Raw genomic sequence first — 19,904 nt, forward strand, 5'->3', positions numbered from 1 at the left:
ACTATAGACATCCCCAGGTACGAAATTTAAAGGAAAATTTCACTTTAAGCATTATTAAAATCACTGCTCCCAAAAAAAACATCAGTTTTTAAAACTTTTTTTTGCATTGATACGTGTTCCCTGGGGCAGGACCCGGGTCTCCAAACACTTTATGACAATACCATGCATTTAAGCCTTTAAAATTAGCACTTTTGATTTCTCCCATAGACTTTTAAAGAGTGTCCTGTGGCTTTCAAAGTTGCCGCAAACACCCCAAATTGTTCAATATTTGGTGAACACCCAATGTTCGAGATGAACTTAGGTTTGACTCATACTGGTAAGCCACAACTGTTTTAATACCACTTTAAAGTGGAAGTAAACCCATCGATTTAAACAGTTTAAAAAAAACGGAATGCCGGGAATGCTAACTGCACATTGGCTGTGCTCTCAACAGAACTGTCAAACCAGCCAATGGCTGGTGTCATAACGGATCACATGTGCAGCACCGTGGAAGCTGAAGATTAAACAGGGGTAAAGATGGCAGCTCCCATGGATGAAAACGATAGGGTAGTTTACTTCCACTTTAACGATAAATGTTGGGGAGGACACGAGGAGCGAAGATGAAATTTTAATTACAGATTCAGAAAAAACTTTAACGATGCTCCCTATGGAACAGGCTCAATGAAAGCAGTACAAGGTACAATGATAATGTGCAAAGTGCAGTGACCCAGTAAAGTTTCATTATACTGACTACAGAATAGAGAAAAAGATGACACTTTCTGGTTTTAGTGGATTACAATTCTGTACAGACAATTTCTGCCTTGCTGAACTCCCCCATTAGTGTGATCAAATTTATTTAACGTAACAGAATTAATTGCATACTTAACACACACACTTTAAATCATAACAAAAAAACAGGGAGGAAAGCACACTCGGCGGGAAAGTAAATATAAGCTTATTTTAATGGATACTCGGGGGGGTAGACATTGTTAAAATTGCCTCCTAAGAAATCTAGCTGTCATTCATATCCAGTTTTTATATTTGCTGCATTGTATGCACCAGGCCAGTCACTCGTATTACTTTAGACAAAGACTGACAAGTAACCAGCCTTCAGGTTTCTCTACTTTATGGTGCATCTCCTGGAATGTGCCATGTAGAGCACTGTGATGCATTTTTACAAAGTATCACTTTGTTTGCTTTTTTCTATAATTTTTTTTATTTAAATGTCACAAAATAATATCTCTCATGTCTCAAGCATCTCATGCTGCTGTGTTGTGCAAGAATGCAGACATGTTACATTCTTACACAACGCACATCACCACCAGATTGTATGTGCCTTTCTGTTGAACCAATACTAATCAGTGATGATCAACGCAGCGTAACCTGGTGTGAACAAGTCCTTAATCCTCCAATAGAGACACCTGTTCTGGTGTAAATGATCTAAGCAGAGAATTCAACTCAATTTGGGGACATTTTCTCTCAATATCTCTCGAAGTAGAAAAAAAAAAAGACAGGAAATATAACTCAAATGAGATTTCCCTCACTCTAACCAAAACTATAAAAAAAAAAAAAAAAAAAAAGATTTGCCTTTACATGCACTTAATAAAAAAAAATGGCAAGAGACGTTCAGGATATAAAAAAACAAAAAACAAAGACGTATACTCCCCTCCAGTACTAATTGGAGCACTGGGCTGTGAAGGGGGCAGGAGGGGCTGGCTCATTGCTGAGAGGCGGCTACCAGGTGGCAGTCCAGGTATGTGGGTGGATCCAAACCATACGGTCAGTATCTTTCCCAACCCTTGACCAGTGACTTCAGCCGACAGTGGGCTTTAGCTCATTCTGCACTCCATCCATAGGATGTGATCTATGGGAGAAGTATGACCAAAAACGCTTTGGCCATGCTTCTCCTTTAAAAATTGGTATATTAAAAATTAGGAACTTTCAAATCAATAGTACACATAATGTATCACAAAACAGAATCACTGTATTAAATGATCAAATATTGTCAGGAGGTACACTAATTACTCTGCTTGTTTAAATGTTTTTCTAATTTGTAGTGCTGGTATTAACACATTCTGCAATTACACTGTATACCGTGTTTGGAGAAAGCAACATTTAATGAAATCATTATCACCTTCTTTTATGGTGTAAAGCGTAAACAACAGTTGCCATAAACATTAATACTGAAAGTAATAAAAAGGTTTCACCTTGAGTGTCGCATATGAGATGGTTTACTTAATATACCAAAACAGTGCATAAAGTAGCCTCCTTAATCAACAATTTAATTTCATAGGTATAAAACCCATACACTATCAAATGTATTTCTTAATACAACAACAAATTTTTGTTCAATTCTTCAAGACGTACTGGATGATTTACACATTACTAGACATTTTAGGTATGGGAGGGTTCCCCAAGGAATTCAGTGACCAAATTGTTGCAAAAAACTAAGTGATAGAATATGAATATTGAGATATATATATATATATATATATATATATATATATATATATATATATATATGTGTGTCGGGGTATGGGCATTACCCCCAGCAGCTATCAAACACCAGCCAAAGGGATGGGATCTAGGCAGGCCAATATGTGTATGTGGCCCCGCCCCTTTCTTAAACAGCTCAATCACTGGCTGGCGTTTGATAGCTGCTGGATCCCACCCACAACCCAACATCACCTCTGAATTTTGACAGCAGGTCTCTCTCTGCATTCAGTTGCATGTCAGTTTCACACAGTTACACTACTCAGTGTGAAACCTGCTAGTGCCAATCAGTGCTTCCAATCAGTGCCATCTGTCAGTGCCAATCAGTGCCACATGCCAAGGCCAATGTTTCCAATCCATGCCACCTGTCAGTGCCAGTGTTTCCAATCAGTGCCACCTAATATCAGTGCCAGCCAATGCCACTTATTAGTGCCAGCCAATGCCACCTATCAGTGCCAATCAGTGTTTCTAAATCAGTGCCACCTACCATTGCCTATCAGTGCCGCCAATAAGTGCGAGTGCTTTCAATCAGTGTACTTTAGTGTACTGAGGATATCAAGTGTGTGGCAGAGTGTCAGGAGCAAGCAGGGGGGAGTGGAGTGGGTACGTTTATGAAATAAAGGGGGAAAAAAAACGGCCTAAAATATCAGCCGCAAAAATCAGCATCAGAAAAATCGGCCGCCCCGATTTCTAAATATCGGTATTGACCAGAGAAAAACTCATATTGGTCGATCTCTAATATCAACTGGTAGGAAGCCTCTAATGCTGCACTATAAAACACAGGTCAGTTAACAGTTATACCTACACAGCCAAAAGGATAATGATGGAGGTAGAATGACGACATCAATTTTGAAATTCTGAACACTATATGCTTGATTAGTAGCCCACAGTACTAGATAATGAGCAATGCAATAACCAATTCTCATATTAAGCCCAGAAATAACTAAGGTCAATGTCTTTTATTAATCATGTCTGCATCATTTGGAGGGGCTGACCTACTTTTAGAAATAAAAACAAAACAAACTTTAATTTAACCCTCAAGAAATAGAATAAGGAGTGTGTAAAAGAATAATTGTAGCTTTAAAGCAAGATAGTCTTGTAGGCACCCCTCTCGCTAATGTCAAAGAGTGGTCAGCATCAGTCCTGAACTATGTATGGGGATATAGGAGGCCCATTCACATTCCAGCGCTGAACAGAGGAGGACCAGTGGGTGGGCTGTCATGGGATCATGGGAAAAGGCCATTTCAGTCTCATCTCATCCCTTAAAAAAATGTATTTTAGTATCCTGTATCAGCTGAGGACATATGGGGGGGGTTGGGTGGGATATACATTTTGTTACTTTCTGGGGTTCACATGAAAACCTCTCTATTAAAGACTGTAAAACTATGCACATTTCTACTCTTCAGTCTCTCTGATGTTGCACAAGCAGTGACCAGGAGTATCCACTTTAGTCATGCTTTGTGACTTAATAATGTAGTAAGAGCACAAAAGATAAAGACATCTCCAGTAAATACTAAATGTTGGCACTCTATATAGATAACACCGTTGTAAATGGGAGTTTTGGAAGCTTGCATTTCAATACCGTATCTTATGTGCAGAGCAGTGTGAAAAGCTATCTAAACAGGCATTAAACCTGCCGCTCATCTTTCAGTCATTTGTTTAAACAAACTTAATGAGGCTACAAGGACATACAGTATGTTACTCAACAGACTAGACAAGCAAAAGTCAGGGCACAATATGGAAACAGAAAAATAAATGTATTGCAAGTCATACAATTTCCATTTAGGAAACAAAATGTAAAAATGCAAAAAGATGTAATATATATATATATATATATATATATATATATATATATATATATATATATATATATACACACCTACACATACACACACTAATAATATATTCTAACAGACTACAAAGAAAACAAATTTAACAAAAAAAAGTAAATGTTACCTTTAGCTGGATTCACTTGTATTCCCGATCTGTAAAGCATTTCTTCGTTTTTCCAATCCCCATTTCTAACAGCAGTTTTCAGTCCGTAAAAAACAATTAATGAAGCAGCGGCATAAAATATGAGGCTTTTGAGAAAGCTTTTTTGGGCCTTAATATAAAGAGCTCTGGCCCCCATGGTTATTAGTAAACAGAATCCCATACTAGGAATATAGAGTACACGCTCTGCAATAACAAAGCCGACATAGAAAAATAGATTACTAGCGGGCACAAAAGGAACTATCAATAGTGATAAAGCTAAAACAACGATGTTTTCTGTAGAAGGAAGTTGCAATCCATGGTTGATATGGTTTTTTACACCATTTTCAAGTTTTGATACAATGCTAGTCCTCTGCTCTGTTGTCTTGTATTCCAAATCTGAGTGACAGCTATGGCCATTAGTATTCTGCTTGCCATTCATGAACACTTTCCCATTGCATTCTCTTTTTATACCCGAGCTCTTGAGACTTGTGTAGGCAAGAAGGAAGAGTAAAATGTAAAAGGCCACAGTGTGTATATTCCTCCAGTCAATGAGTGATTTAATCAGAGGCACAGCATCCATTGACCAATCAAAGCTGAGTGTGTCAGGGCAAAAAAGCAGCCACAGGTTCTTAGTTGGCAAGTATAGGAAGGTCAGAGTACGTGTGAGCAGATTTTCACAGTCCGCTGCTGGGTTGTCAGAGTTCGAGAAACTTGGCGGCATGTTTCCCATCCAGTAAAAGCGCACACCCAGCAATACAGCTCCCCAGGCGACCAAAAGGCCAATACTAAGAACGAAAGACAAGTTCTTGCTCTGAAACCAAAAGACAAAGGAGCCATTAGATTACCAATCTTTAAAAAGGTTAAGGAAAGCATGCAATGTATAGGTTAACAAAGACAAAAGGACATAAGAAAAAAAAAAATATTCACCACTATTTAATTTAGCTTTATCATTTGACACATTTCAAACAGAAATTTAGTTTATGGCAATTTTATAAAGTAAATTCAAAAAGCACACAGTTTTTTACATTTATTTTTACCATCAATAACTCCAAGATAGGTTAATATAATAAACTTATGCAGAAGCAAGTAAAAACAAAATCAATATAGTGCAAAAGTAGATGAGGTCCAAGACATAACAAACCAGATCTTAGTTTGCTCTAAGTTAATCAAAACTGCTACAGAGAAAAATACGCAGTGTGCTTGCTGACCTCCCCTGAAATTGGTTGGCTGTCTCTGGCTTCTCCCTTTTCTGTGTCATTTTTGGGACAGGCATGTAGATTAGCAAGAGTGCAGTCAGTAATGCACTCCAGATCTGCATGCCTGTTCCAGGTCTAGTACTTGGAAGATACAGAAATACCTAAATCAGCAGCCAGGCAACAAGCCTCCACAGGAGAGATCAGCAGAAGGTTTCCATTAAAGTGGTTGTACAGTCTTTTTCTTAACTTTTACCTACAGGTAAGCCTATAATAAGGCTTACCCGCAGGTAAAATTAGTATCTCCTAAACCTGTACGGTTAAGAAGATATTTACATTTAATGCAGCCGCTGACGTCATGCGATGCATGCGCGTTTAAGACCCGGCTGAAGGTTCGGCAGAACTGGCAGACCTTGCCGGGAAAAAAAAAGACTCCCTCACGTATGCGCGGGAGTGATGTATCACGGCTTCAGCCACTCACAGCGCCGGAGCCACAATACACGGAAGCCCCGTTACCCGGAAGACACGCTAAGGCAACATGTCAGCTCCCTCGGCATGGATCGGGCGAGATACCGACGTCTCGTTCTACGTTGAGTATTTCATAATGAGCTGCATACTAGCTCATTATGCCTTTGCCTTGCAGGTTTTTTTGTTTTAAAAAAAAAAAGTGCGGGTTTACTCCCGCTTTAAGAAAAACCCCTGGATGCTATGAATAACTGAACCTGCACTGTATTACTAAAAATCTGGACATATTTTTCTGCATGGATATAAAAATACTACAAATATTGAGCATATAGATCAGGGGTGTCCAACATGCATCCCAAGACGGCTATGAATGCAGCCCAACACAAAATTGTAAACATCTTAAAATGTAAATTTTTTTTTTTTGGGGGGGGGGGGGATTATTTGGAAAAATGTGTTAATGCTTAGCAAACACATGTGGCCAAGGAAAAAAATAAAGTGTCTCTTCACTGGACTTGTATACGTTTTATCTTCCCAAAGAAAAATCCCCCACTCTTCTCAATCACGCCTTATCAGTTTTCGGGAACACCTATATTTGTGAATAACTCATTTCAAGGATGAAGCATGCATAGGGCAAAATTAGAACAAAAATATCTGATGAGCACCTTGAGAATTTATTGAGAAGTGTCACTACATCCATCAAACCTGATATTGGTGCATTCATTTATCAAAAACAAATATCACACTAGGTTTTAGGTTATGTTAATTTTCTTGTAATATTTTTATTATAAAAGTAAAAAAAGTTTTATTACTCTGCTAAGCACATGATCTATATCAGCGATTCTTAACTTGTGATCTCATTCACTTTTTCTGCTCGTCAGCTTTCCTTATTGTTAAATCTCGTACACACGATCGCATTTTCCGCAGACAAAACCTCAGACTTTTGTCCAGAGGCGTGTGCCTGGATTTTGTCTTGCATACAAACGGCAAGGAATTGTTGGCCAACAAACTCGAATGTAGTGACGTGCTACATGGTTTTTCAGCTCTTTAGCGCCACCCTTTGGGCTCCTCCTGCAAATTTTGTGTTAGTAGAAGTTTGGTGAGTGTTAATTAGCGCTTTTCAGTTTGCGCTTTTCAGTTAGTTTCTGAACGGCTGTTTGTCAACCAGACATGTTGCGAAATCGGAGGAGATAACGTGTTATTTATTATTGGCCTTGGAGTTATTGCTTTGACCCAAGTCCAGTCCAGGAACAGAAGGAGGAGGATTTCTTGGACCAAAACTTGGTTGCTTTATTAACGGTGACCAATTATGTCATATGCCTTTGCTGCAGGAGCTCCAGGAAAATAATCCGGATGATTTTCGGAATTATCTCCGGATGGCTGACCCCTGCTTTCACCAACACTTGGCATTTGTGATTCCCTATATTAACAAGTGGAACATATGCATGAGGCTTTTATTTTATTTTTTGTTTGAATAATGATTTCATTTGGTATATTTCTATATTTTTGGATACATAGAATGCACTTTTTGGTTAAGTTCTATTGGCAGATAGTATGTGTAATTTTATTTGTTTTCTTTTTTTTAATGCACAATAAAAAAAAATTGTGGAGAATAATACTTCCCTATGTGTTTTACTTCAAATGCCAGTTTGGGAGTAGGCAGTTATATTTAAAAAAAAAGAAGCATAATATTCTTGATATCACTAGAAAATAAAAGCCTTTTAAAATATGTTTGGCAGAACTCCATCAGTATCACCAGAAAAGCAGCTTCATTATTATCCTAGTAAAGAAGAGAATGTGCGCTGCATTGCTCGGAAAATCCAACAACAGATATTTGTCTGTGGAAAATTTTTAAGCCTGCCATCCAACATTTGTCAGAGGAAAATCCGACAATTGCCCAATGGAGCATACTAATGGTTGGATTTTCTGCCAACAGCCTGTCACCCCCGTCGGAAAATCCAATTGTGTGTATGCGACTTTAGTGTATTTGTGCGGCCCAAGACCATTCCTCTTCTTCCAACATGGCCCAGGAAGGGTTGGTCACCCCTGATCTAGACAAAAGGACACTATTCTCTATAAAATTTTCAAACTGGAAATAAGAAAAAGCAGGGATCTTTTTCTCAGACAATAGGTGCAGGAACTCCCCTTTTCCGAGTCACCCCTTTTCCCCCGCCCCCTACCCACATTTGAGCACTGTCCCTTGGTTCCATCTCCTACCCACCACCCAGTATCACCCCTTTTAGACAATATAGAACAAAGTATAATTTTGTGATGCTAAGTAATTTTTATGGAATTTGGTAATGATAACAAGAAAAGCAGTAAAATAGATCCCCTTTAGCCAGAAACAATAGATCCCTCTAACAACAATGTACCACCCACAAGAAAATACCCCCCCAGCAACAATAGACTCCCGACAGCATTAACAGATCTCTGCACAGCCAGCATTAATAGACTTTCTGGCAGCCAACAATAGACCCCTCCCCCAACAGTAGATCTCCTTCAGTAAAAACTGCCCCCCCCCCCAGCAACATAAGACACACCCCTAGCAACAATAGGTCCAGCACCAGCAACAATAGACCTCCTCAGCAACAATAGACCCCCCCCCCCCTGCAAAAATAGATACCCTCCATCTAGAATAGATCCCCCAGCAGTGAGCATCAATGCCCTGCAGCACACCCAGCACCCCTTGCCATTACACACAGTAAGTCCAGGAGGTGCCGAAACTGCGTTCCCGCTGAAAATAAGCCCTGAGAGAAAGTACCACAAAAACATGTAAACCTGCCAATCATCCTATGATAAAATGTAAATTGGTAGATAGTATAACTATAGCACAACAAATTAAACTGCTTAGGACCACATGCATACCCCAGCAGCTCATGGATCGAAGCACATGGATCAAAACGTTGTTGAAAGACTTTGGTTACATCATTAGAAATCACTTTATAATTAAAACAAATTTAGGGTAAAATCCCTAAACCAGCAGCTAGTACACCATTAGATACAAAACGGTAATATCAAAATACCTAAACTCAAGTGCACCACTCCTAAAACAAAAAGAAAACCCATATCAGTCCAGTATACTGCATGTATCTATAGCAGAAAGCCTATACAAACAATAGAACTTCACCCCAAATTGTAAATTAAATAATCTTCATATAATCTTCATGTTCCCATACCAGGTAATTTTGGAAGCAACATGTAGGGCTGAGCCACCGATCGTGACATCATCACATATTACAGAATCTGAAAGCAATCTGTGCATTCCCCAGGGGAGTTTGATTTGCACAGCGCCATCTACGCTTTTTTATATGCGAGTAGTATTTTTTTTAAACATTGGATACCGTTGATTTTATACTATAGGGAATGTTCTAATTTTTCCATGCGCATTCTCCCGAGTAGCTGCCAATATATATGGCGACGCGTGAAGTGGCGCCATATTTCGAGGACTTGAGCCAATCACTTTCAAGTATATGACTTCTCCCTTTCAAGGTCATAACCTTCTGCTATGCCTCTGACCTGGGCACTGATGTGGGAGCATGGAGTGTGTTGCAAAAAATCTCCAGCCAAAAAAAATTAATTATATAAAGAATATAGTTATATATATTTATATACATGCAAATTTTAATTTGCAATTCAAGGTGGAGTTTCATTCTACTATAGACACAGAAATTGTACTGATATGAGTTTTGTTTCGTTTTTTGTTTTAGGAGCGCTGCACTTGAGTTTGGGTTTACCATTAGATGTCTGAAGGGTGTTCAAAGATCTGTTGTTCCCCACATTTACATAAGTTGATTTTTTAATATAGTTATTACCTAGCGCAGATGGAAGATCAGTAATGTATATAGATTATAGTAAACAAAGTTACATCTCTCAGTTTTCTCAGAACTGTATAATTGCTTCCATTTCCTCATTCAGAAATGGCATTTTCAACTTAAAAGAACATGGAGACTACAGTTTAGTGAAAATAGACATTTTGTGTACAAAGGAGAGGGCTCTATTTCATCTGAACATACATTGTGGGGCTGATTTACTAAAGGCAAATCCACTTTGCACTACAAGTGCAGTCACTTTAGATCTAAGGGGGAGATCTGAAATGAGTGGAAGCTCTTCTGAGTTTATCATCCAATCACGTACACGCAAAAATGCTGTTTTTTATTTTCCTTGCATGTCCCTCTCAGATCTACAGCGACTTTACTTCCAAGTGCACTTGTAGTGCAAAGGGGATTTGCATTTTGTAAATAAACACCACTGTGTGTAGACCACAACTGACACCACAACACATTGGGGTTTATTTACTAAAGGCAAATCCAATTTGCACAGCAAGTGCAATTGGAAGTGCAGTCGCTGTAGATCTGAGGGGGACATGCAAGGAAAATAAAAAAACAGCATTTTTGCTTGTACATGATTGGATGATAAAATCAGCAGAGCTTCCCCTCATTTCAGATCTTCCCCTCAGATCTACAGCAACTGCACTTCCAAGTGCACTTGTAGTGCAAAGTGGATTTGCCTTTAGTAAATAAACCCCAAAATGTCTACACAAAAAAGATGAGTCTACTCAGAATAAGTGTGCTACAACAAAGCAAACGCAAGAAAATTTAGAGCTCCCATCTTGTGACATAATGTGTATAGCAATGAATGATGTGCTGCGCTGGGTCTCTTGCGTGTCTCCACACTTTTAAAAGTATATCTAAACTCAAAAAACTTTTTTTTTTTAAGCCGAGTACATTCTCTACAAGTACAAAAAGTACCTGCTCATTCTGACAGAAATGGCAAGTCTTGTAACTTTCTGTGGACTGAACTAAAATCTCAAACAATGTTATTAGCTTTCTTCAGCTATCTTCAAAGCAAAACACTTCTATATAATGGATGACAATGCTGCTCCTGTATACAGTGGTGTGAAAAAGTGTTTGCCCCCTTCCTCATTTCCTGTTCCTTTGCATGTTTGTCACACTTAGGCCTCATGCACACGAGACGCAGATGAAACCTCTGTTAAAAAAAAGCTGCCGCGTTTAGACGCGTTTGCGTTTAAATGCGTTTATAAAATAACATCATGTAGACCCTCCCCAAGCTCTCAAAGCATTTTTTTAACTATTTCTGCTATTTTGATCAGAGTGAGCAGCAGCAGCATAGAGAGCAGTTGTACACTTGCATTTGCCGTGTCACTTGCCACGGCACCTGCCACAAGTTGTGGATTGTCCACTTGCCACGTCACTTGCCACAAGTTGGGGATTGTCCACTTGCCACATCACCTGCCACGTCACCTGCCACAAATTGTGGATTGTCCACTTGCCACGTCACTTGCCACATCACCTGCCACGTCACTTGCCACGAGATGTGGATTGTCCACTTGCCACGTCATCTGCCATGCCACCTGCCACAAGCTGTGGATTGTCCACTTGCCACGTCACCAGCCACATCACCTGCCACAAGTTGTGGATTGTCCACTTGCCACGTGACTTGCCACATCACCTGCCACGTCACTTGCCACATCACCTGCCACAAGTTGTGGATTGTCTACTTGCCGCGTCACTTGCCACATCACCTGCCACGTCACTTGCCACGTCACCTGCCACAAGTTGTGGATTGTTCACCTGCCACAAGTTGTGGATTGTCCACTTGCCACACCACTTTCCACGTCACCTGCCACGTCACCTGCCACAAGATGTGGATTGTCCACTTGCCACGTCACCAGCCACATCACCTGCCACAAGTTGTGGATTGTCCACTTGCCACGTCCCTTGCCACGTCCCCTGCCACGTCACCTGCCACAAGTGGATTGTCCACTTGCCACATCACTTGCCACATCACCTGCCACAAGTTGTGGATTGTCCACTCGCCACGTCACTTGCCACATCACCTGCCACAAGTGGATTGTCCACTTGCCACGTCACTTGCCACGTCCCCTGCCACAAGTGGATTGTCCACTTGCCACGTCACTTGCCACGTCACCTGCCACAAGTTATGGATTGTCCACTTGCCACGTCACATGCCAGTCACCTGCCACAAGTTGTTGATTTTCCACTTGCCACGTCACCTGCCAAGTCACTTGCCGCGTCACCTGCCAGGTCACTTGCCACGTCACTTGCCACAAGTTGTGGATTGTCCACTTGCCACATCACTTGCCACCTGCCATGTCACTTGCCACAAGTTGTGGATTGTCCACTTGCCACGTCACTTGCCACAAGTTGTGGATTGTCCACTTGCAATTGCAATTGTTTAAAATATTTTTCTAATGGTTTTTCATCATTTGCAATCATTTTTGAGATTTTTAATGTAAAAAAAAAGGTCACCTTTAAAAACGCATATAAACGCAAACGCGGCTAAACGCGGGTGCCGCGTTTAGCCGCGTTTTGCGTCTGAAACGCAGAAATTTTTGTTTCTGAACGCATTTTTTTGCTTCTGGAAAAACGAGATTAAACGCAACTGCATATAAACGGAAAAAAAACGAGACTGTGTGCATGGACACATAGGATAACATTGAATGAGTTCAGGTGCAGTTGAAAAAACTGTCCAACTGCATCTGAACGCGCGTTTAACTGAGTCTCGTGTGCATGAGGCCTTAAGTGTTTCGGAACATCAAACCAATTTAAACAATAGTCAAGGACAACACAAGTAAACACAAAATGCAATTTGTAAATGAAGGTGTTTATTATTAAAGGTGAAAAAAAATCCAAACCATCATGGCCCTGTGTGAAAAAGTGATTGCCCCCCTTGTTAAAACATACTATAACTGTGGTTGTCCACACCTGAGTTCAATTTCTCTAGCCACACCCAGGCCTGATTATTGCCACACCTGTTCACAATCAAGGCATAACTTAAATAGGAGCTGCTTGACACAGTAAGGTCCACCAGAAGATCCTTAAAAGCTACACATCATGCCGAGACCCAAAGAAATTCAGGAACAATTGAGAAAGAAAGTAATTGAGATCTATCAGTCTGGAAAGGGTTATAAAGCCATTTCCAAAGCTTTGGGAATCCAGCGAACCACAGTGAGAGCCATTATCCACAAATGGCGAAGACATGGAACAGTGGTGAACCTTCCCTGGAGTGGCCGGCCGCCCAAAATTACCCCAAGAGGTCAGCGACGACTCATCCAAGAGGTCACAAAAGACCCCACAACAACGTCCAAGGAACTGCAGGCCTCACTTGCCTCAGTTAAGGTCAGCGTTCATGCCTCCACCGTCAGGAAAAGACTGGGCAAAAATGGCCTGCATGGCAGAGTTCCAAGGAGAAAACCACTGCTGAGCAAAAAGAACATCAAAGCTCGTCTCAATTTCTCCACAACACATCTTGATGATCCCCAAGACTTTTGGGACAACATTCTGTGGACCGATGAGACAAAAGTGGAACTCTTTGGAAGGTGTGTGTCCAAGTATATCTGGCGTAGAAGGAACACTGCATTTCATAAAAAGAACATTATACCAACAGTAAAATATGGTGGTGGTAGTGTGAGGGTCTGGGGCTGTTTTGCTGCTTCAGGACCTGGAAGACTTGCCGTGATAAAAGGAACTATGAATTCTGCTGTCTACCAAGAGATCCTGAAGGAGAATGTCCGACCATCTGTTCGTGTACTCAAGCTGAAACGAACTTGGGTTCTGCAGCAGGACAATGATCCTAAACACACCAGCAAGTCCACCACCGAATGGCTGAAGAAAAACAAAATGAAGACTTTGGAGTGGCCTAGCCAAAGTCCTGACCTGAATCCTATTGAGATGTTGTGGTATGACCTTAAAAAGGCCGTTCATGCTCGAAAACCCTCTAATGTAACTGAATTAGGACAATTCTGCAAAGATGAGTGGGCCAAAATTCCTCCAGGACGCTGTAAAAGCCCCATTGCACGTTATCGCAAACGCTTGGTTGCAGTTGTTGCTGCTAAGGGTGGCCCAACCAGTTATTAGGTTTAGGGGGCAATCACTTTTTCACACAGGGCCATGATGGTTTGGATTTTTTTTCACCTTTAATAATAAACACCTTCATTTACAAATTGCATTTTGTGTTTACTTGTGTTGTCCTTGACTATTGTTTAAATTGGTTTGATGTTCCGAAACACTTAAGTGTGACAAACATGCAAAGGAGCAGGAAATGAGGAAGGGGGCAAACACTTTTTCACACCACTGTAGTTACTTTGTCATCCTAGGCTAAGACGTGTGTTAGGCTGGGTGCACACGGGAGGACGGTCGGATGCTGGTTTTCCAGCATGCACCTCTGACATGAATGACATTCGGCCTGTGTGTACAGGGCTTTAGTAGCAAAATCACCAGATTCAAATGGAGAAACACCTGCAAAGTGGAAATATTTGCCGCCACCAAATCTAAGAACTGCAAGGGCATAAGGCATGGGGCAACAACCTCAAAACTGTTCTGCTAACCCACTGCCTCAAACACATCTCCGTACCTCCTATTGGTGGACACAGATAAAGATTTTGCAAGGAGAGCTTGTCATTCCTCAAAGCTTGTGCCCTTACCCCTTACACAAAATATTGATTTTGCACAGAGCAGCCCTGATTCACTTCTTCTGGGGTCCCCCACTGGTGCTCCAGACACCTCCTCTTTGGCTGGTGCCCCCCCATGAAAAGCTGTTTACACAGGGGCACCCATGCGTGCTCACTCGTGAGCCACCCTGCCTGCGTCTATTAACACAAATTGGGCCGCTCTGCCCTGCTCCATGTCACAGCATTGACTTGACAGCAACAGGAGCCAATGGCTTCAGGTGTTTTCAGTCTGCCCAATGAGGAGGGAGACAGCAGCAAAAGCCGCTGCTCATGTGCACATTGCTGCTCTGTCATGAGCAATCGCGGGTGCCCGGCAAACATCACAGCCGCTGGGCACAGGCATCTGCTCACAAGTGACGTGGCGGCCGCCCCTATACCACTGGAAAGCCGAGGACTTCATATGACACCCGTCTGGAATGGGGGGAGCAACTTTGCGGGTGTCATATTACTATAGGCGGGATGGCAAGTGGTAAAGAGGCAATTTTCCTCAAAACGGAAAGAGATCCTTTCACTTCCTGAGTCTACAGGACAAGAAATTAAGTAAAATGTGCCACAGATAGAACAAAAAAATTGTGCGATGACCAAACACAAGAGGCCTTTTTAACCACTTAAGCCCAGAACCATTTTACTGGCCAAAGACCAGAGCACTTTTTGCGATTCGACACTGCGTCGCTATAACTGACAATTGCGTGGTCATGCGACATGGCTCCCAAGCTAAATTTTCTTTTTTTTCCCACAAATAGAGCTTTCTTTTGGTGGCATTTGATCACCTTTGCTGTTTTTTTTGCGCTATAAACAAAAAAATAGCGACAATTTTGAAATTTTTATTTTTTTGCTTTTTGCTATAATAAATATCACCCAAAAATATATTTCTATGCACATGGTTGAGCAGATATATACAGATACTGCATATATTGTCATACATCTTAAACCAATCACTCATTTCTCCCTTCCTTTTTCGGCGACTACAGTCGCTCTAGCTAACACGAGGGGGACCCTCAGTGAGCTATGCTAGGGTGCCCTCTGCGAGAGACTATATCTTTTGGCCCCAAATAGACCTTGGACAGTGAACGCCTCTCGCTGAACTGGAACTGATTGGGTTTATAACCAAAGCACATTTCCAGTATCCCTTTTTTGGATGCAAGATACCCTGAATAGTTATAGTTTGCATGGTTAGTGCATTTGCATTTGTGTCCTATAACAGGGAATTGTGTGATATTATGCATGTGTATTGTGATGTTGTACTTTTAGTCATACACACTATCAATTGTAGACGTTTACACGTCCTGTTGTAACCGCGCACAACTCTGAAGAAGAGAGATCAGATTTGAAACACGTTGGGTATTTCTGTTGTCCTCATTGTATCTCAATAGATTAACGATGGTTGTCAACTGTGATATTAACTGTATTTATTCTGCATCAGAACCCCACTCATTTCCATGTAAAGTACACATATGTGCTTAGTCTTTTAACTTTAAACAACTAAAAGATTTATATATTTTTGTAAACCTGTGTGACTCTGTAGCTGTTCTCTGCCCTTTTTAAAGTCCCAACCTAGAGGAAAATTGTCTTTAAACTATAAAATCATCTGAGGGAAGATCACGTAGCGGTATGCCATGCTAAAGCACATGGGACTGAACATTACGGCAGCACAATGTGTAAATGGGCCCTTAAACCGCAAACACATGACCGGACTGTCCAGCAGACTAGGTCCGACGGACTTCTGGCAAACTTTCTGAACGAACAGACTTGGACACACATAATTACACCAAAGTCCAACGGAATCGAACGTGGTGACGTACGACCGGACTAGAATAAGGAAGTTCATAGCCAATAGCTGCTCTAGCGTTGGTTTTCGCCCGTCGGACTAGCATACAGATGAACGGATTTCTCGATAGGAACTGGTTCCAGCAGAGTTCTGGCGGAAAAATTAGAAACATGTTCTATTTCTAAAGTCTGTCTGATTTTTGACAGCAAAGGTCAGATGAAGCCCACACACGATCAAATTGTCTGGCGGATTTATTCCGTCTGACCTTTGCTGACGAAAAGTCCGGTCGTGTGTACGCGGCATAAGAGTTTCAATTTTAGAGTAATTTGAATGATCCCAAAATTGGTAATTACATGGCAATATCAATTTTTCCACAAACAACCACTACTAACAGGTGTTTTTTACCATGGTCACAGTGTTTATTGTACACAGTTAACACTATGCTCTAAATCTGTGCTTGCTACAACTCACTGAGGGGATCGCTATAGACGTGTCAATGTTGCCTGGTATAAACGTAATCTAAACTACATCAGCTGTAGCATGAGCTTCAAATACTTTATAAACCAGATGTCTCACATCCTTGATCTAACTTCATTGAGCTCCTCATAAGAGAGAACAAGAAAGGAAAACAAACAACGCATTAGATCTGATTACTTTCTATTTCGGGGGCTACCACACAAGCAGCTGCACCCATCTGCTCAAGGAAATTATTTATTATGTTCTAAATTATTTGTTTGAATAACAAGGTTAGTTTAAGGCCACTCACTTATATAAAAACGTGGTATGTGGTATTAAAAAAAAAAAAATATGCATTCAAAATTAATCTCATCTTATACTGAAGAAGCACATCCGAATTTCCTGGCACAATGGGGAACAATGAAATGTTTATGGAAGGAAGACTCACTCATCTTTAGTGTCAGAGGAGCGAGACTTCAGGAGCTCTGTTGAAAAGTAACTTCCAGGACACATCCACTGACCACATTTGTAAGTCACGGCTACTAGAAAGATAAACCATCCGCAAGCTTGCCCACTGAGTGAAGCTGATGAATAGGAATATCAGCAGCATTTCATAGCCTGTCTGGACAATACCCATCCTTTCAGAGAACTAAAGCTCCCTGGTCTAATTTCAGCTTTCGTGCATCAACTTATAAAGCTATTAGGGACAGATGGACATGCTGAGGACTCCTGACGTGCATAACAGGATGTAATCAATGCAATCTCCGGAATACATGATCAACCATTTGTTTAACAGAAAGCCAAGACTGGACAAACACAGTTATTGTAAAAACCATAGAAAATTTGCAAATCATAGAAAACAAAAATAATTAGGCACACCCAAACATAGTATAGAAATAAATAAACAGGGTGGATATAAATCAATGATTTTTTTAAAAATAAATAAAAAACATCTATTTTTTTTATTTAAAATGGATTGTTTTGATTTTTATCAACTTTATTTGAATAAAATGCTTTTGGAGTAAAAATATATTTAAAGATAGTTTTCTATTTAAGATAAATTCATTCATTTAGATTATTTAGCATGAAAGGGAGCTTAGTTATGTAGCATGAGGCTGTATATTCTGCAATATTTACATTATTTACATTACATTTTTGGTAAACTCATTCAATGAATCCAAGCTCTGCAAGCTGAGATAACATGCACTGCATTGATGCATGCACACAATTTCACAGTGACCATGAGATAAATCCAAATTCAGGTATATTCCTTTATCCCATTGTTTTGCAAATCTATGTACACTAAACTGTATGATTGAATCAGTTCTGATATTGCTGTTTTACTAACCTGACAGCTTATTAGTCTAAACAGGAAACCTTCATTTTCTTTGCAAATATTACAGATTCTAACTACCAGCAAGAATAAGTCCTTACATTTAAAGAACACCTATGATTTCAGATCCATCTTGGCAGCACCTGTTAGCGGGCATTCACTCATTTGGTGCTGCCACATCCCTTACTTTGTTGTGTCATGCCGCATCACCAGCCGCCCCATTAAAGTGAATGAGACTGTCAGTGAGTCAACATCGGGTCAGAGGAGGAGCCGCTGTGGGACAGAGATGACAGTTGCCGTTTAAAAATTATGATTTAAATCAAGTCTTTTTACTAGTAATTTAAATCATGATTTAAATCAAATCCACCCTGTAAATAAATAAAATGAATCAAGTGGTACCAACTAACCAAGTATTTCTGGCATTATGTTCTTGTATGACACATGTAGAATAGTAGCATGTTTCACATTTTTCTCATAGTTGCTAATCTTTTGTATTTCAATGTTATAGTTGTCATACTTTCATCTAAATGATGCCTTGATCTCAGGTGGCAGAAGCATGGAAAGACTGCAAAGACTCATATCCAGAAGAAAGTTTTAAGTCATATCAACGAAAACTCTTATATTTGTATCCTATTGCCAATCTGTAACCAAGCCATTTTCCAGCACCTCAATGAAAACTTCAATTGCAAGCTTTTCGTACAAGTTCTTTTGTATCCTACCTTTACTGGCCCCTCCATTCACAACCCTTTTCATGCCAGCTGTGTGCTTTTTACTTTAGAGCCTCCTCATTCCCTATTATGTTAGTAGACAGGCCTGCAATTGAGCAGCTTGCAGAATAGGAAAAGCATCCAAGTGCAGTACTGGCCTAAAGGCCCCGCAGACATTTTTATTCCTTTGAGCAGAGGCACAGGTCTACATCTGCCATTCAGAAGATGGTACATGAGCTGTAATGCTGCCATTTTTCTGGCCTCATAAGAGAGAACAAAGTGGAGTTGTGTTCCCTCTGAAAAACTAATGACTTAGAGCAAATACGTTTTCCTAAATACTTAAAAGAGAAGTATTTTTTTTCTTCTTTTTGATTCATACTTACCTCAGTGGATGGAGCATCAGATCGATCCTGCAGCTGTCCCCCGCCATCTGTGCACTGAGAATCAAGCCACCGAACATTGGGATCTGTGAAAACCACAATCAGCAGAGAGGAGAGCTGCTGTCAGTCAGCGCCTCTCCTCTCTGCTTCTCCACGCTCATTGGAGCAATGAGATGTGGAGGAGCAGGGATCGGCCGTCTCAGCGGCTCGCTGAGACTGCCATCAATCAAGGCAACTGGTGGATCCAGACTTGGAAGTCGGGATGACGTGGTGCCTGGACTGATCTGTGTGACGTCAGTGGAGAGCAGACTTCAGACTGCTGTAGATTTACCTATCTACAAGGATGCCTAGAATAGTCTAGCCACAAAGTTCTATTGTAAAAATACTGAAGGTAATACCATATTACACGGACATCCGGCATCACTCATTCGTAGTATTCCCTATGCCCAGTACATTTGTCTTTGACGAAATTGTACATACAAATCAGATTTTAAAATCCAAGCAGCAGGGCTACGTCTACACCTCCTCCAGCGGGGCTATAGCAAGACTCCCTTGAGGAAAGAATTTAATAAAGCATTGAATTGAAGTAGAAATTCTTTTCTATACCCCAACCAGACTTCTAACAAAGCACACCAAACTACCAAATTTATTACCAGATATTCAGCACA

General features: G+C 40.6%; 1 protein-coding gene across 1 annotated transcript in view; it reads right to left on the reverse strand.

Moving 5' to 3' along the window:
* Positions 1-19,904, reverse strand: part of TMTC2 (transmembrane O-mannosyltransferase targeting cadherins 2) — a 401,081-nt gene that overhangs the window by 211,046 nt on the left and 170,131 nt on the right. Inside the window, exon 3 of the mRNA XM_077471877.1 lies at positions 4,429-5,257. Within this exon, the coding sequence (XP_077328003.1) occupies positions 4,429-5,257 (829 nt within the window). The remainder of the gene's footprint in view (positions 1-4,428; positions 5,258-19,904) is intronic.

Source organism: Lithobates pipiens, unplaced genomic scaffold (genome assembly GCF_037356315.1).
Source record: "Lithobates pipiens isolate NorthernLeopardFrog02 unplaced genomic scaffold, aLitPip1_a1.2 Scaffold_8, whole genome shotgun sequence".
Classification (NCBI taxonomy): domain Eukaryota; kingdom Metazoa; phylum Chordata; class Amphibia; order Anura; family Ranidae; genus Lithobates; species Lithobates pipiens.